The following is a 13280-nucleotide window of genomic DNA, read 5'->3' as shown; positions in this document are numbered from 1 at the left end:
CCTGAATGGTCTGATGGTTTCTACTGGAAAATTACCTCTGAAATGCCAAAACAAAACCCAACAAAACAACCCTTCATTCTAAAAGAATTCTAACATTATAAATCCCACTGAGGATCACACTATCCATTGCTCTTTGCTCTGCTAAGTCTTGCTGCAACTTTTTACTAAAAGCATTAATTTCTAATTTATAAAATGTTGCAAAGATCAAAGTTTGATTTGATCAACACTAACCAGCTTGGGCAACTAAATGATGCAGTGGATGAAGTGCTGGACCTGGACTCATCTTCATGAGTTTATACCTGATCTGAAACACTTACTAGCTATGTGACTCTGAGCAAATCATTTAACCCTGCTTGCCTCAGTTTCCTCATCTGTAAAATGAGCTAAGAGAACGAAATGGCCAACCACTTTATTGCTAGTATCTTTGCCAAGAAAACCCTAAATGGAGTCATGAAGAGTCAGACATGATTGAAAACTATTAAACAGCAACAACTACAACCTGTCTATGAGGTCCTGTGATGTTCTTAGACTTAAATTACTGACTTGGGACACCAGAAATCTTTAGGTTCAATCAAAGTTATAACAAGCACAGGGCCCTTTGGACTTTGCCTATGGTAGGAGCACCCAAAAGCCAATTTCCTCCCCATTGTGTTCATTCACAAAGAGAAGGGGAGAAGAGGGAGACTCCAGGTCCTTGGCAGTTTTAAGCAGATGGGTATGAGGTCAGCTGAGGAGATGCTGGTCCTTCAAACCTGCCCTGGGCAGAGGGTGAGCACAGCTGTTGGTCAGGCCCAGGAGTACAGTATATATTGAACCACTTTCTGCCATGAGGGGTGGCATTTCAAGGTCTGGGCCTTTTGAGGACAGAAGTCAGGTGTTCTAGATGAGGAAACATTGTTCCTTAAATATAGGAGTTCTTGTGGAGAGTAGACCCCTTCAGGACCCTCTTAACATGATCCCAGGGAGAGGGAGAAGCATAGTCTGAGATGTGACACCTCCCCCCCCTCCCAGACATGAGCAGCCCAGGGAGAAGGGACTTTCAGTATACAAGTGCCAGGAAAATAGCAGCAGAGAAGGGAGCCATGTTCCCTTGTACCACTTACAGTCTGGGGACAGGACAACTCCAGTACAAATAATGAGCTGGAAAGGAATCCTTGGACCTCATGGTCCAACCTCCCCCACCCCCAACTGAATTAGCCTCAGAACACAGTGTCCTTCGTTATAATCCTGGGGTCAACTCACAATTACAATATTTTTTTCTCATTCTAAAGAGAAATTCCATTCATGTTACTCTGTTACCTTCCCTCCAAATGTATCCTTCCAGCTGGTGGTCCCAGACTTTCAGGCGCTTTGGGGCATAGGCGGCCTGGGTCTGCATTGACCTGGTCCTCTCTTCCATCCCGGCCAGGCTGGCCTGCACTAACTGACAGTTTGCTATGCCCTGACCTGTTCACTTATAGCCAAAACCAAAACTAAAGTTCTTCCTAGTCCCCTTCAGAGACCCTTTGTTTTCTTTTGCTTCCTACCCCAACTTGTGAAATTGCCTTCTTTCCCCTACATTTGCTTTCCATGGACTCTACAACTGAACCCCATGAGTGCCCTGCACACACACCTTTACAGCCTCCACTCCTTTGATATTGGTACTGGCTCCCTATGTTAAGGATACCCTCCCCAGCACCTCAGCACGTTGGATTCCAAATCAAGGTTGTTTTGTTGTTGTTGTTTTGGTGGGGCAATGAAGATTAAGTGACTTGCCCAGGATCACACAGCTAGTAAGTGTCAAGCGTCTGAGTCCGGATTTGAATTCAGGGCCTCCTGAATCCAGGGCCAGTGCTTCATACACTGCTCCACCTAGCTGCCCCCCTCAACTCAAGTTTTTAAAGCTCAAATCAAATGCCACTTTCTAAGGAAGCCACCCCTGATCCCTGATTCCCCACAGTGGTTATGATTTATCTTCCTTTCAATGTCATATAATCCATTGCATTATTCTAATAGAATTAGTGAGGTCAACAAATGTTTCTTAAGCACCAGGTACTGTGCTAGGAGCTGAAGATACAAAGAAAAGTAAGACTATCCCTTGTTTACAGTGTAAAGGGGGAGACAACATGCAAAGTACCAACAAGATATAGATAGAATCAATTGCAGACAATCTCAGAGGGAAGGTATTAGCATTGGGGCAGATCAGAAATGGCTTCTTCTAGGACACTAAATTTTAGTTGAGACTTGAGAGAAGTCAAGGAAGTTAGGAGCCAGAGATGAGGGAGAGAGTTACAGGCTTGAAGCTGAAATTATAGTGCAAGGAACCAAAAGCACACCAGCATCACTGAGTCATGGAGTGTTGGAGGTGGGAGAGGGACTATAAGGAGTAAGAGTAAGAAGACTGGAAGAGTAGGAAAGGGACAGGCTACAGATGACTTTAAAAGCCATATTGGGGGGGCAGCTAGGTGGTGCAGTGGATAGAGCACCGGCCCTGGAGTCAGGAGTCCCTGAGTTCAAATCCGGCCTCAGACAATTAATACTTACTAGCTGTGTGACCCTGGGCAAGTCACTTAACCCCAATTGCCTTACTAAAAAAAAAGTCATACTGGGGGACAGCTAGGTGCCCCCCCTTTAAAAAATTGCTAGTTATGGCTCTGCCTTGGGTGCATGTGACTTATGGGAATCACCAAAGGAGAGAAGGAAGGCATGCTTTCCTGGGGAGCCTGCAGGCTAAATGGAGACTCCGAAAACATGTGTGAGTAAAGAATGACTTAAGCATTTTTGTAAAGCAACAAGGGTATTGGCAAGGGGAGTTCAACAGCTGATGACATAGGTACTGATGAGGAGCAGGGCCAGGTGCTGCTGACAGATGTGATATCTACAGCATCCTCACTGCTGCAGAACATACCCAAGCCCCAGCATGCTGCCTGCTCTGTAGCTGTGAAGGTGACATCCCCCTCCCTCTGCTTCCCACTTACAGCTAATGTAGCCCCCATGGACAGCCTTCAATATACCATGGCAGAGGAAGAGAAATGAATCCAGGACAACTTGCTGGAACAAAGCTAGTAAACCTTAACCCTTGCCTTCTGTTCCAATCTAGCCACTTCCCACTTCCCCTGAATAATAAGGCTGAGATTGTCCTTCAACAGAGAGTAGGGATCTCTTGCTACCACTCCCCACTAAAATGATGGCCAGGACCTGATCACCATCACTAAGGCCATCCTGGTCCCCAGACAAAGATTAAGACTTCTACTCATTAGGTAAACATGAAACCTGAGACCTAGCTTCAGGCTAATCCCTTAAACCCATAGTCCATAGTAAAGAATCAAGAACCATCATAGTTTCTTAGCCAGCTCTGGGGAAATGGTTTCTTCTGTATCTCCCACATTCACCCCTTTCCTTCTATTCTTATTACCACTTATACTTCCCTCAATAGGGTGTTCAAATTCCTATTTATTTGCCTTGTCCCAGGCTGTCCCCCCTACCTAAAATGCTTATCTTCTTCAATTTAGGAGCAGTTTAAATTCCATCTTTTAAGATCTCTTCCTTCAATCACCGGTGCCACCCCCCCAATCTAATATAACTTCACATTCATTGCATATACAATCTCATACTTATCATTGAATCTATCAATGTCCCCACTCCAATATATTCTCTTTGAGGGTAAGAACTATCTCAGCTTTTTTTTATTTAAGGACTCTTTACCTCTCACTTTAACTACTATATTAGCTCCCCAACCAATCTTCAGGTCTTTACTCTTTTTTTTTCCTTTATATTCCATCCTGTACATCCACACTAGACTAATAGTGTTTAGGCACCATCACTTTGTCAGTCAAACTGGCATTTATTATGCACCTACTATGTGTCACGCACTGTACAGCCATAGGGGGAGGCAGTGGGGAGTGGGGTGGTTCAAAGAAAAGCAAGACTCTCCCTCTCAAGAAAACAAAATCCTTTTATGTTTCCCTATTATCTACTAAATAAAGTCCAGACTTCTGTAAGTCTAGCACTGTATAAGCCTCTCTTACCTTTCCAGCTTCTGTCCCACCCCCACCCCCTGCTATGCCACCCCCCTTCCTCTTGGACTGTACACTCCAGCCAATCCAGACTCCTCCTTCTCACTAGACGATATGACATACTTTTCCCTTGACTCTGACTTTGTCCATTGCTTTCTTTTAGACCTGAATGCCTTCCTCTCCAATTACACCCCAATCCTCTCTGTTGAAAACATCCAACTAAATCATGTTCCCACTTGTTCCAAGAAATGCCACTTCTTCCAAGAAGCCTTCCAGTTCTTCCCATTTGGAAATAATCTTTCTTCCTAGAACTCACATAGCATTTTCCTTTAAGCATGGCATTTGAGTCAGAAAACATAAATTCACGACCTAATTCTGAAATTTACTTGGCTTGGAGCTATTTACCTCTCTTGGTCTTAATAGTCCCATCAGGAAATAATTATACTTGCAGTTACCACAGAATTATGGTAAGGAAATGCTTTCTAAAATTTAAAGTCATAAACAAATTCTAGCTCAATAGAATGGAAGTTCCTTGTGAAGAAGGACTGTGCCACTTTTATATTTCCACTCTAGCACTAGCAGGGAGTCTGACACATAGTAGGTGCTTAATAAATGCTTGTTGATTACTTTAAATTCAGCCTATTGTTTCTTTATTCTACTCTCCTCATATATGTTGCCACTAGATGTGATGAATATTAATAAGCTAACTAACAAATAGGAAAATTTTGTGCTCATTAGGCAGTTTATTAGGATTCCATTTCCATTTTTTATTATGTTACTTTAAAAAAATCAATTAGTAGGTTACAGGAGACCATTTGAAAGGCTTATCCTTAATGGACTCCAGCAATCCCTATTCAGCAGACTTTTGGTTATGATTGTTTAGCTCAGCCAATGGTCATAACTAACCTTTTTAATCCTACTTTTTGGAGAGAATCCACTGTAAATTAGACCTATGATTCCTTATAGGAGAGTTTCAATGGGCTGTTGGGCTAGGCCAGAGTATAAGTCCCTTGCCCAGCCAGGCAAACAAGGAAAAGAGCACATAACCAGCATTTATCCATTTCTATTTTGTTTTATCCCTAGTCATTTATATGTCTTATCTCCCTTAAGGGATTGTAAGCTCCGTGAGAGGAGGACTGTGTATGGTGCTTCTTTCTATCTATTCCTGATCCCTATGAATCATATTCTACAAATAAGGCATTTAATAGTTTTATCTTGAATAGAACAGATAGACACAAATATTAATTGGAATTTTAGATTATTACATAAAAAACTTAAACAAATATTTAAAAGGTCTAATGATGTCAGTTTCATCTTAACCTAAGCAGGTCTTCTCCCAAGGTTCATTTAGAATGTTTCCTTATACTCATCCTGAATATTTATATTGGATTCAAGCCTCTGCCAGGACTGATCCTGAGTTCCCATCCAAATAGTTCCTAGTGCAAATCTAGGACTTGAGACTAGTCTGGCATCAAAATGCTAATACTGTATCTTTAGGCACAATGACAAGGATAGGATTCCCTGACTAACTGCTTAGAAGTCATGAAAAAGTAGTTATCCTTTACTCAGCCTTGCCAGATCAGATGTCTATCCATTTCCTCTCATCCTCTCTCTTCCTTTTCTCCCTTCTCCTCCTTCCCTATCAAAATTATTAAGTATAATGAAGAATCTCCTGGGTGCCAGTGCTAGACACTGGAGATACCAAGATATAAGTGAGACAGCCAAGCCCTCAAAAAGCTTTTGTTCTTGATGGGAGAAGGAGAGAAGGAAAAAAGGAAGGATGGAGAAGAAAGAAAAATACAGACAGAAAGAGACAGAGATACAGAAAGAAACAGAAATAGAGTCAGAGACAAAAAAGTATAATGGAAAATCAGAGTTGGAAAACCTGAGTCAGAGAAACTTGCTCAATGGCAAGTCATGTACTTCTGTGTAACTCAGGTTTCCTAATTTGTAAAATCAGGTGATAATACTTGTATTAAACTGCCTCACAGGATTATTGTGATTGAGGCAAGCCCTTTATATACAACTTTAATTGCTATAGAGAGGACATTTTCCACCAGGGCAATGAGAGTTACAGTGACTTGCCCAGGGTCACACAGCTGGTAAGTGTCAAGGTGTCTGAGGTCAGATTTGAACTCAGGTCCTCCTGAATCCAGAGCCAGTGCTTTAATCCACTGTGCCACCTATCTACCTCCCAAATTTCAATGATTAAAGAAAAAAGAAACATGCTTCTTCCCATCATGAGTCTCCAGGATCAGTTGCCTGGGATAGACTTCACATGAAATTAAGATTCTGTAACCACCTCCCCCTGTTCAGGTCAACCCTAGCAACCCCGCCTTTTCCACACACACAAGATCAGATGCAGACAGCTTTAGCAGAACAGATTTCCAAAAGAACTTGTATCCTGACAAAAAAATTAATAATAATTTACAGAAAAAACAAGGATTTGGAACAAGGTTATAGAAATGATAGTTATCTATGTAAGCAAGGAAAAGGTAAAGGGAGAGGATAGGTGTGTGAAAAGACAGTTTGCTTTTTACTGCATCACCATCACTTCCTGATAACACCTCCAACAAAGCATTTATCTATTAAATGCCTACTATGTGTCACATATTTTGACAGACATTGGAGATACAAATACAGAAATGAGATAGTTTCTTACCCTCAAAGAGAATACATTGGAGTGGGGGCATATAATAACTTCAGTGATAAGTATGAAATTGTATACACAATGAATGTGAAGTTATATTAGATTGGGGGGTAGCACCAGTGATTGAAGGAAGAGGAAAGACCTTTTAAAGATGGAATTTAAACTGCTCCTAAGTTGAAGAGGGAAAGCATCTAGGTAATGGGGGGACAGCCTGGGCAAAGGCAAATAAATAGGAATTTGAACACCCTATCTAGGGAAGTATAAATAGGGCAAATTAGTATATGATGAAATTAATGTGATAACCCTACCACTCCAAGATAGCTGTAGCCAAATTGGAAGGACTTCAAAAACCAAAAAGATGAGTTTGCATTTATCCTCAAAACATATGCGAACCTCTGAAGTTTTTTTTTGACTGAGGGAATGGCACCTCAGAACCTTCCTGTGGGACACAGAAGAACAATAAGCCAAAATAACCTTGAAATTTAACCAAGTTTGACAACATATATATTCTCTCTATACCCAAATTCCTTCACCTCTTTGCCAAGATGGGAGGCACATTTCACCATCATCCTTCTGGAGTCAAAATTCATCTCATATTGAAGAGAATGAAGACACACTTTTCTGACTTCATAATTTTGCACCCTTAGTCGACCTTGGCTGGTCCTGGAATCTGATCACATAGGTGTCTCCATTTCCAATGGAAGAACAGAGACCTTTTTCTTTTTTCTTTTTCTTTCTTTCTTTCTTTCTTCTTTTCTTTCTTTCTTTCTTCTTTCTTTCTTTTCTTTCTTTCTTTCTTTCTTTCTCTATTTCTTCCTTCCTTCCTTTCTCTTTCCTTCCCTTCTCCCTCCCTTCCCTTCCTTCTTTCTCTTTTTCTTCCTTCTTTTTCTTTCCTTTCTTTTTTCTTATCTTTCTTTTTTCTTTTCTTTACTTCTTTCTTTCATTTCTTTCCTTCTTTCTCCCCCCTTCCTGCTTCTTTGCTTCCTCTTTCCTTTTTCTTTCTTTCTGCAAGATGGGGGGAAAATTTTTATATTCACTAAGACCTAAACAGAACACACTATGATCTTCTTAAGAGCCCTAGAATGTCACAAAATCAAGTGACTCAGTTTTAGGTTTGAGTATGCATGTCTCCTAGGATCTGACTATGTGTATCTTTTCTTTGCAGAAGCCTCATGCCCAGGACACTTGAAAGTCAAATTACAATGGAGAAAACCCCAGCTATTTTGTCACCAAGGAAGCCCCAAGCGGATTTTCAATATGTCCCGAGATACCAAACTGATTGGTGGTTGTCCGAAACCCTGTGACGCGGGCTATCTCGGATTATACTCAGACTCTTTCAAGAAACCAGACATACCAACCTTTGAGGGACTCTCCTTCCGTAACCGGAGCCTGGGACTTGTGATATGTCTTGGAATGCTATCCGCATAGGCATGTATGTGGTGCATCTTGAGAGTTGGCTTCAGTACTTTCCACTGGCCCAGATCCACTTTGTCAGTGGGTGAGCGCCTCATCACAGACCCTGCTGAGAGATGGGCAGAGTCCAGGACTTCCTGGGCATCAAAGGGTCATCACAGATAAGCACTTCTATTTCAACAAGACCAAAAGGCTTCCCTTGCTTGAAAAAAACAGAGAGCAGCATTCTACCCCGCTGTCTGGGAAAATCCAAAGGGAGAACCCATGTACAGATAGACCCTGAGGTGATAGACCAGCTCCGAGACTTTTATAGACCTTATAATATTAAATTTTATGAAACTGTTGGGCAGGACTTCAGGTGGGAATAAACAGCTTGTGATGGGAGTGTACTCTTCAGGCTTCAATGAGGACAGATCTTGAGTACACATGTCCTACTCCTGCCACCACCATACACACATGTCCATGAGTCCCATGTTACCTAATGCCTCATATCACCCCCATCTTTCTTTCCCCTCACCCTCAACCCAATCATAGTGACAGCCAACCTAAAACCTTTCCAAGGCTAAAAGGGCCAGGGAAAACCAACATGGCCTTTCTGAATTATCAGATATCCTAAAAAAGGAAGTCAAGGCAGGCTGTCCCTGGTCCAACAAGGTTCCTGTTTACCTTTGGACCTGTTTCTGCTGCATGGGAGTCACCCACAGAGCCCTTTAAAACAGGATGGGGTATGACTTCCCTGTGGTAAAATGGCAGCCTGGACAACCTGCCTGTGAAGAAAAATGAATTTTCCCAGAGATTACAAATATATTGCATGTATACACCAGTCTATCCCCATTGCTGTGTACAAAGAAGTGGGCTTTGTAAACTCAGTTCCTAATTGGCATGTGCTTACCCTTTATGGTCATGGAGATTTCACTGGCTCAGATCTCCCAAGACATCTGGGAGAAGGAGAGTCCTTCCATCATAGCCCCATCCCACACCCTCCAGACCCCTGAGAGCAACCTTCCTGCCCTGTTCTCTAGCCCCCCAGGACTAGAGAAAGGAAGGACTCATCATCCTTAGGAAGAAGGCTGGAGCCTTGGTCTCTGAGCGAAACCTGAGACCATGAAGATAAAATGGAGATGTCTGGGAAGCAATGTCTTTGAAAGCCACATTGTAATGATAGCTGGTCCTGTGAATAAAGCACAGATTTGTGGTTACGGGTACTTCACTGGCACTAGTGTTCTTGTTCAGCATGTAATTCATGCTCGTTCATGTGAAATAAAGATGGCTCTCTCTCTCTCTCTCTTGTCCTTAAGAATATGCTTTTTTTTTCCTTCAGGACATTTCTTGGCAAACTTTGGCATGCCATCACCACTAGTAATCCAGGGAATAGGAAAATAATGCCCTGACTGATCCTAGGGGTCATGCAGAAAGCAAGGGCAGGGGTTGGAGGTAGCTCTTGAGTGGCAAAGTCTAATGGTGAGGTATAGATCTAGGCTGGCCAAAAGTAGGGGGTAGAAAAATTGACATCAGAAGTATTACTGCAGTCCACGACACAGACCATGTTACAAGAATGGTAGAACCAGGCCACAGACCACACAGTCCTTCTTTCCCCTCAGAATCCCCTTCACTACTGCATTCATAGCACTTGATAGTAGCCAAGAGACCTATGTGAAGTGCTCTCTCTCTCTCTCTCTCGTCTCTCTCTCTCTCACTCTCTCTCTGTTTCTCTCTGTCCTCTGTCCCTCTCTTTCTCCTCTCTCTTTCCCTCTCCCTCCCTCTCTCTCTCCTCCCTTTTCCCATCTCCCTTGTTCCCCCTCCTCCTTTCTCCTCCCTCCCTCCTTTCCTCTCTTTCCATATATACATACATGTGAGTATATACATACTTACATACACATGATTAGATAGGTATAGCTTCATCCCTTGACAATTCTTTCTTCTTTACTGGCCAAGGAAAAAATCCAAGAATTTTAAGTTCTGACTGACTTAAGAGGGGTAGGGGAGTGTGGGAAAATCTCAGACATTAGTCCCCAAACCTTTCTTGGTCTCATTGAACCAAGGGACTGGTAGGAAGGAAGCCAAGGGACTGACTGCCTTTCCCTAGGTAATGTACTTATGACCTCTGTAGTCTGTCTCAATAGATTTCAAGTAGTTGTCAGAGATGATGGAGGGCTTGGGATTGAGGATCCACCCTTTAATCCCCTAATAGACCAATAGACTAGAAGCTAGAAGCAAAAGGGAAAAGAGGGGAAATCACATTTCGGTACTAAAGTACTTCCCTCACACTCCTTGGTACCAGGAGTACTCTTGGTACTGCCTTGTCAAAGTAGATATTGGCCATCATAAAAATTTGAATGTAGTCTAGAGTGGAAGGTTTTGGCTCAACATAAGAATTAAATTCTAGACAATTAGAGTTGTTCAAAAGGGAAATAGGTTATTTCTAGAGCAGTTATTGCTAACACAACAATGAAGATGATAATGCAGTTAGGTGGCACAGTGGATAGATAGAAGACCTGAGTTCAAATATAGTCTCATAGATTTGCTAGCTGTGTGACCCTGGGCAAGTTGCCTAACCTCTTGTCTGCTTCAGGGTTTCTTCATATGTAAAATGGGAATAATAATAGCACCTAATTATCAGTGTTTGTTATGAGAATTGTTTATAAAACACTTTATAAACCCTTAAGTGGGGCAGCTAGGTGGCGCAGTGGATAAAGCACTGGCCCTGGATTCAGGAGGACCTGAGTTTCAAATCTGATCTCAACACTTGACACTTACTAGCTGTGTGACCCTGAGCAAGTCACTTAACCCCAATTGCCTCACCAAAATAAAAAAAAAAAAGAAAGTAGATTAAGGGCAAACCCTAAAGCAAAATATAATGTTAGTTAATGTTTTTTTTGTGTGGGGGGGGGGGGGGCCAATGAGGGTTAAGTGCTTGCCCAGGGGTCACACAGCTAGCAAGTATCAAGTGTCCTGAGGTCATATATTGAACTCGGGTCCTCTTCAATCCAGAGCCAGTGCTTTATCCACTGCACCACCTAGCTGCCCCCTAATCTTAATATTAACTCACCTTTTCAAAGTGCTTTCCTCCTAAGAACCCTGTGAATTGGGTAGTGCCTATTTTATTATCTTCTCTTTACAGATGAGGAAACTGAGACTCATAAGTACACATGTGACTTGTCCAAGATCATAGAAATCAAAGCCAGGTTCTCCTATTCTAATCCCAGTGGTATTTTCATTACATCATACAGCATACATGATTTCCCATATATACTGGGAATGCTCAAGTAGAAGCTGATTGACCATGTGATGGGGTAGTGGTATTAGAGATCCTCTTGTTCAGGTATGGGTTAAACTAGATGGCTTTGGAAATTCCTTCTAATTCTGACATTTTGCGTTTCTCTGGGTCAGTGGGAGTGCTAACAACACCTTACAAATGCAATACTCTCAGGGGCAAAGGGGAATTATTTCCAGCAAATCCAGAGCTATATACAATAAACCATGAAAAGGAAAGGGAAAAACAGAGGAGAAAGAGAAAAAGTAGGATACGGTGAAATTACATCCATTGGGTCTGGCTTCATCAGGGAGAGGAACAGACCTCTTTGAATTATAGACATTTGTGAATGCATTTTTGCTACTTGCAAGTACATACAGTAACCTCTACTAATTACTAACCAAAGTTTCTGAGGTTGTAATTATTGAATTAATTGAGTACATGCAAATGAAAGATGCTACAAGCTTGGGAAAAAATTCTTTAAGAAATTTAAAAGATAGTTTAACCCCAGACTGTAGTCTCCTAAAAGAAATAGTAGAAGTATGGAGTCAAAGACAGAACTACTAAATTCCTTGTTTAACAAGACAGAGAAATGATCTATCAAAAGAAAATAATGGAACAAGAATGGCTAATGGTTAGTTGAAGCCCAAGACAATTGGAGAAACTGGAAGAGATCAACAACGTATTCTGAATGCATTTAGGTTACCATGTACAGAGAAAGTAAATCCCAGAATACTGAAAGAACTGATGGATATAACCAGAAATATTCTGATAAATATTTAACAACTGTCTATCTGGGGACAAAAAAACTAGAAGTGCTTTTAAGGTTAATTTCCATTATTAATGTTTTCTTCCACCACTTTCTTCAGTCTAGGAATCAACAAACAATAAATCAAGACCTGATTTGCAGTGTTTGCTGATTCTGAGGTATAAATGCTTACACTGAAATTTTAACATGCCATTTTAAGCTGGCTCCAACATACTTGTGGGTATAACTGTTGGGCTAGTGTCCAGTGATCTTTGAAAAATCATGGTGAATTTGAATGGTACTGCAGAATTGAAGCACTGTGATAGACTGTGTACCATTTAGAATGACGCCACCTGCTGGAGACTTACTGTAGGAAAGCTCCGCCATGAGGAGAAGGTGTCTGAGGGCAAGCCATGCTGCTTTTTTCTTTGGTGTCAGGACATGACGTTTGCTTGTGGGAGGAAGGGGGGGTGAGGCTGGTTCTCTCGCTCTTTTTCACCAGGACTCTCATGGAGAGCAGAGCAGGAGAACTGTAGCTCCCTGAGATAGATAGATGAATCTAGGTCTTTCTCTCTTCTCCAAATTCTTATTCTCCTTAATACATGCTTAAAAGTCTAAGTGTTGCTAAAGCTTATAATTTATTGGTGACAACTCATTAGATATTTTAGACAGGCTAGCTAGAATTTTAGCCCCTTACAACTGGAAAGAGTGTTGGATTCTGATTCAGAGGATTTGATTTGTTTCTAGATTCTCCCATTTACATCTTGTATCACTTTGGGGAAGTCATTCAATTTCTCTATGCCTCAGTTTCCTCAACTGCAAAATGACGAGTTCAGAGTTCATTGTATATCAATGGTATCTTTCAGTTCAAGTTATTATCCTAAGGGCAAATGTCCTGATTTTGAAAAAGAGAAAAAGGAAGGAGTCTGCAAACTTTAAAGCATTGAATTTGACATGGATTTATGACAAAAATCCTAGAAAGTAAAAATGCCTGTCCAACTTCATTTCCTTTTTTTGAGCTGGTTAATTTTATTGATAAGGGAAATGCTATAGACATAGTATAACATAGATTTTAGTGAAGCATTTAACAAAATTGTTCTTAGTAACTTTTTGGATGAGATGAAGAAAATAGACTACAATATTGTAAAGTTAGGTGAATTGGTTAAAGGACTGGACCCAAAGCATAGATAGATCGAAATCAATGACATTAATGAATTGATC

At 41.3% G+C, this 13280-nt stretch overlaps 1 protein-coding gene across 1 annotated transcript in view; it reads left to right on the top strand.

The window, feature by feature from the left end:
• The window catches only part of HS3ST2 (heparan sulfate-glucosamine 3-sulfotransferase 2), a 150739-nt gene extending 141400 nt beyond the window's left edge, over positions 1 to 9339 (top strand). The window contains 7 exon segments of the mRNA XM_043975305.1: positions 7811 to 7864; positions 7866 to 7926; positions 7928 to 7979; positions 7982 to 8041; positions 8044 to 8202; positions 8205 to 8245; positions 8247 to 9339. Coding sequence (XP_043831240.1) covers positions 7811 to 7864; positions 7866 to 7926; positions 7928 to 7979; positions 7982 to 8041; positions 8044 to 8202; positions 8205 to 8245; positions 8247 to 8426 — 607 coding nt within the window. The 3' untranslated portion in view covers positions 8427 to 9339.
• Positions 9340 to 13280: the final 3941 nt, after the last annotated feature.

This window comes from Dromiciops gliroides, chromosome 1 (genome assembly GCF_019393635.1).
Source record: "Dromiciops gliroides isolate mDroGli1 chromosome 1, mDroGli1.pri, whole genome shotgun sequence".
Classification (NCBI taxonomy): Eukaryota; Metazoa; Chordata; class Mammalia; order Microbiotheria; family Microbiotheriidae; genus Dromiciops; species Dromiciops gliroides.
Note: the sequence above shows the minus strand (reverse complement) of the source record. Positions and strands in the feature narration are given on the sequence as shown.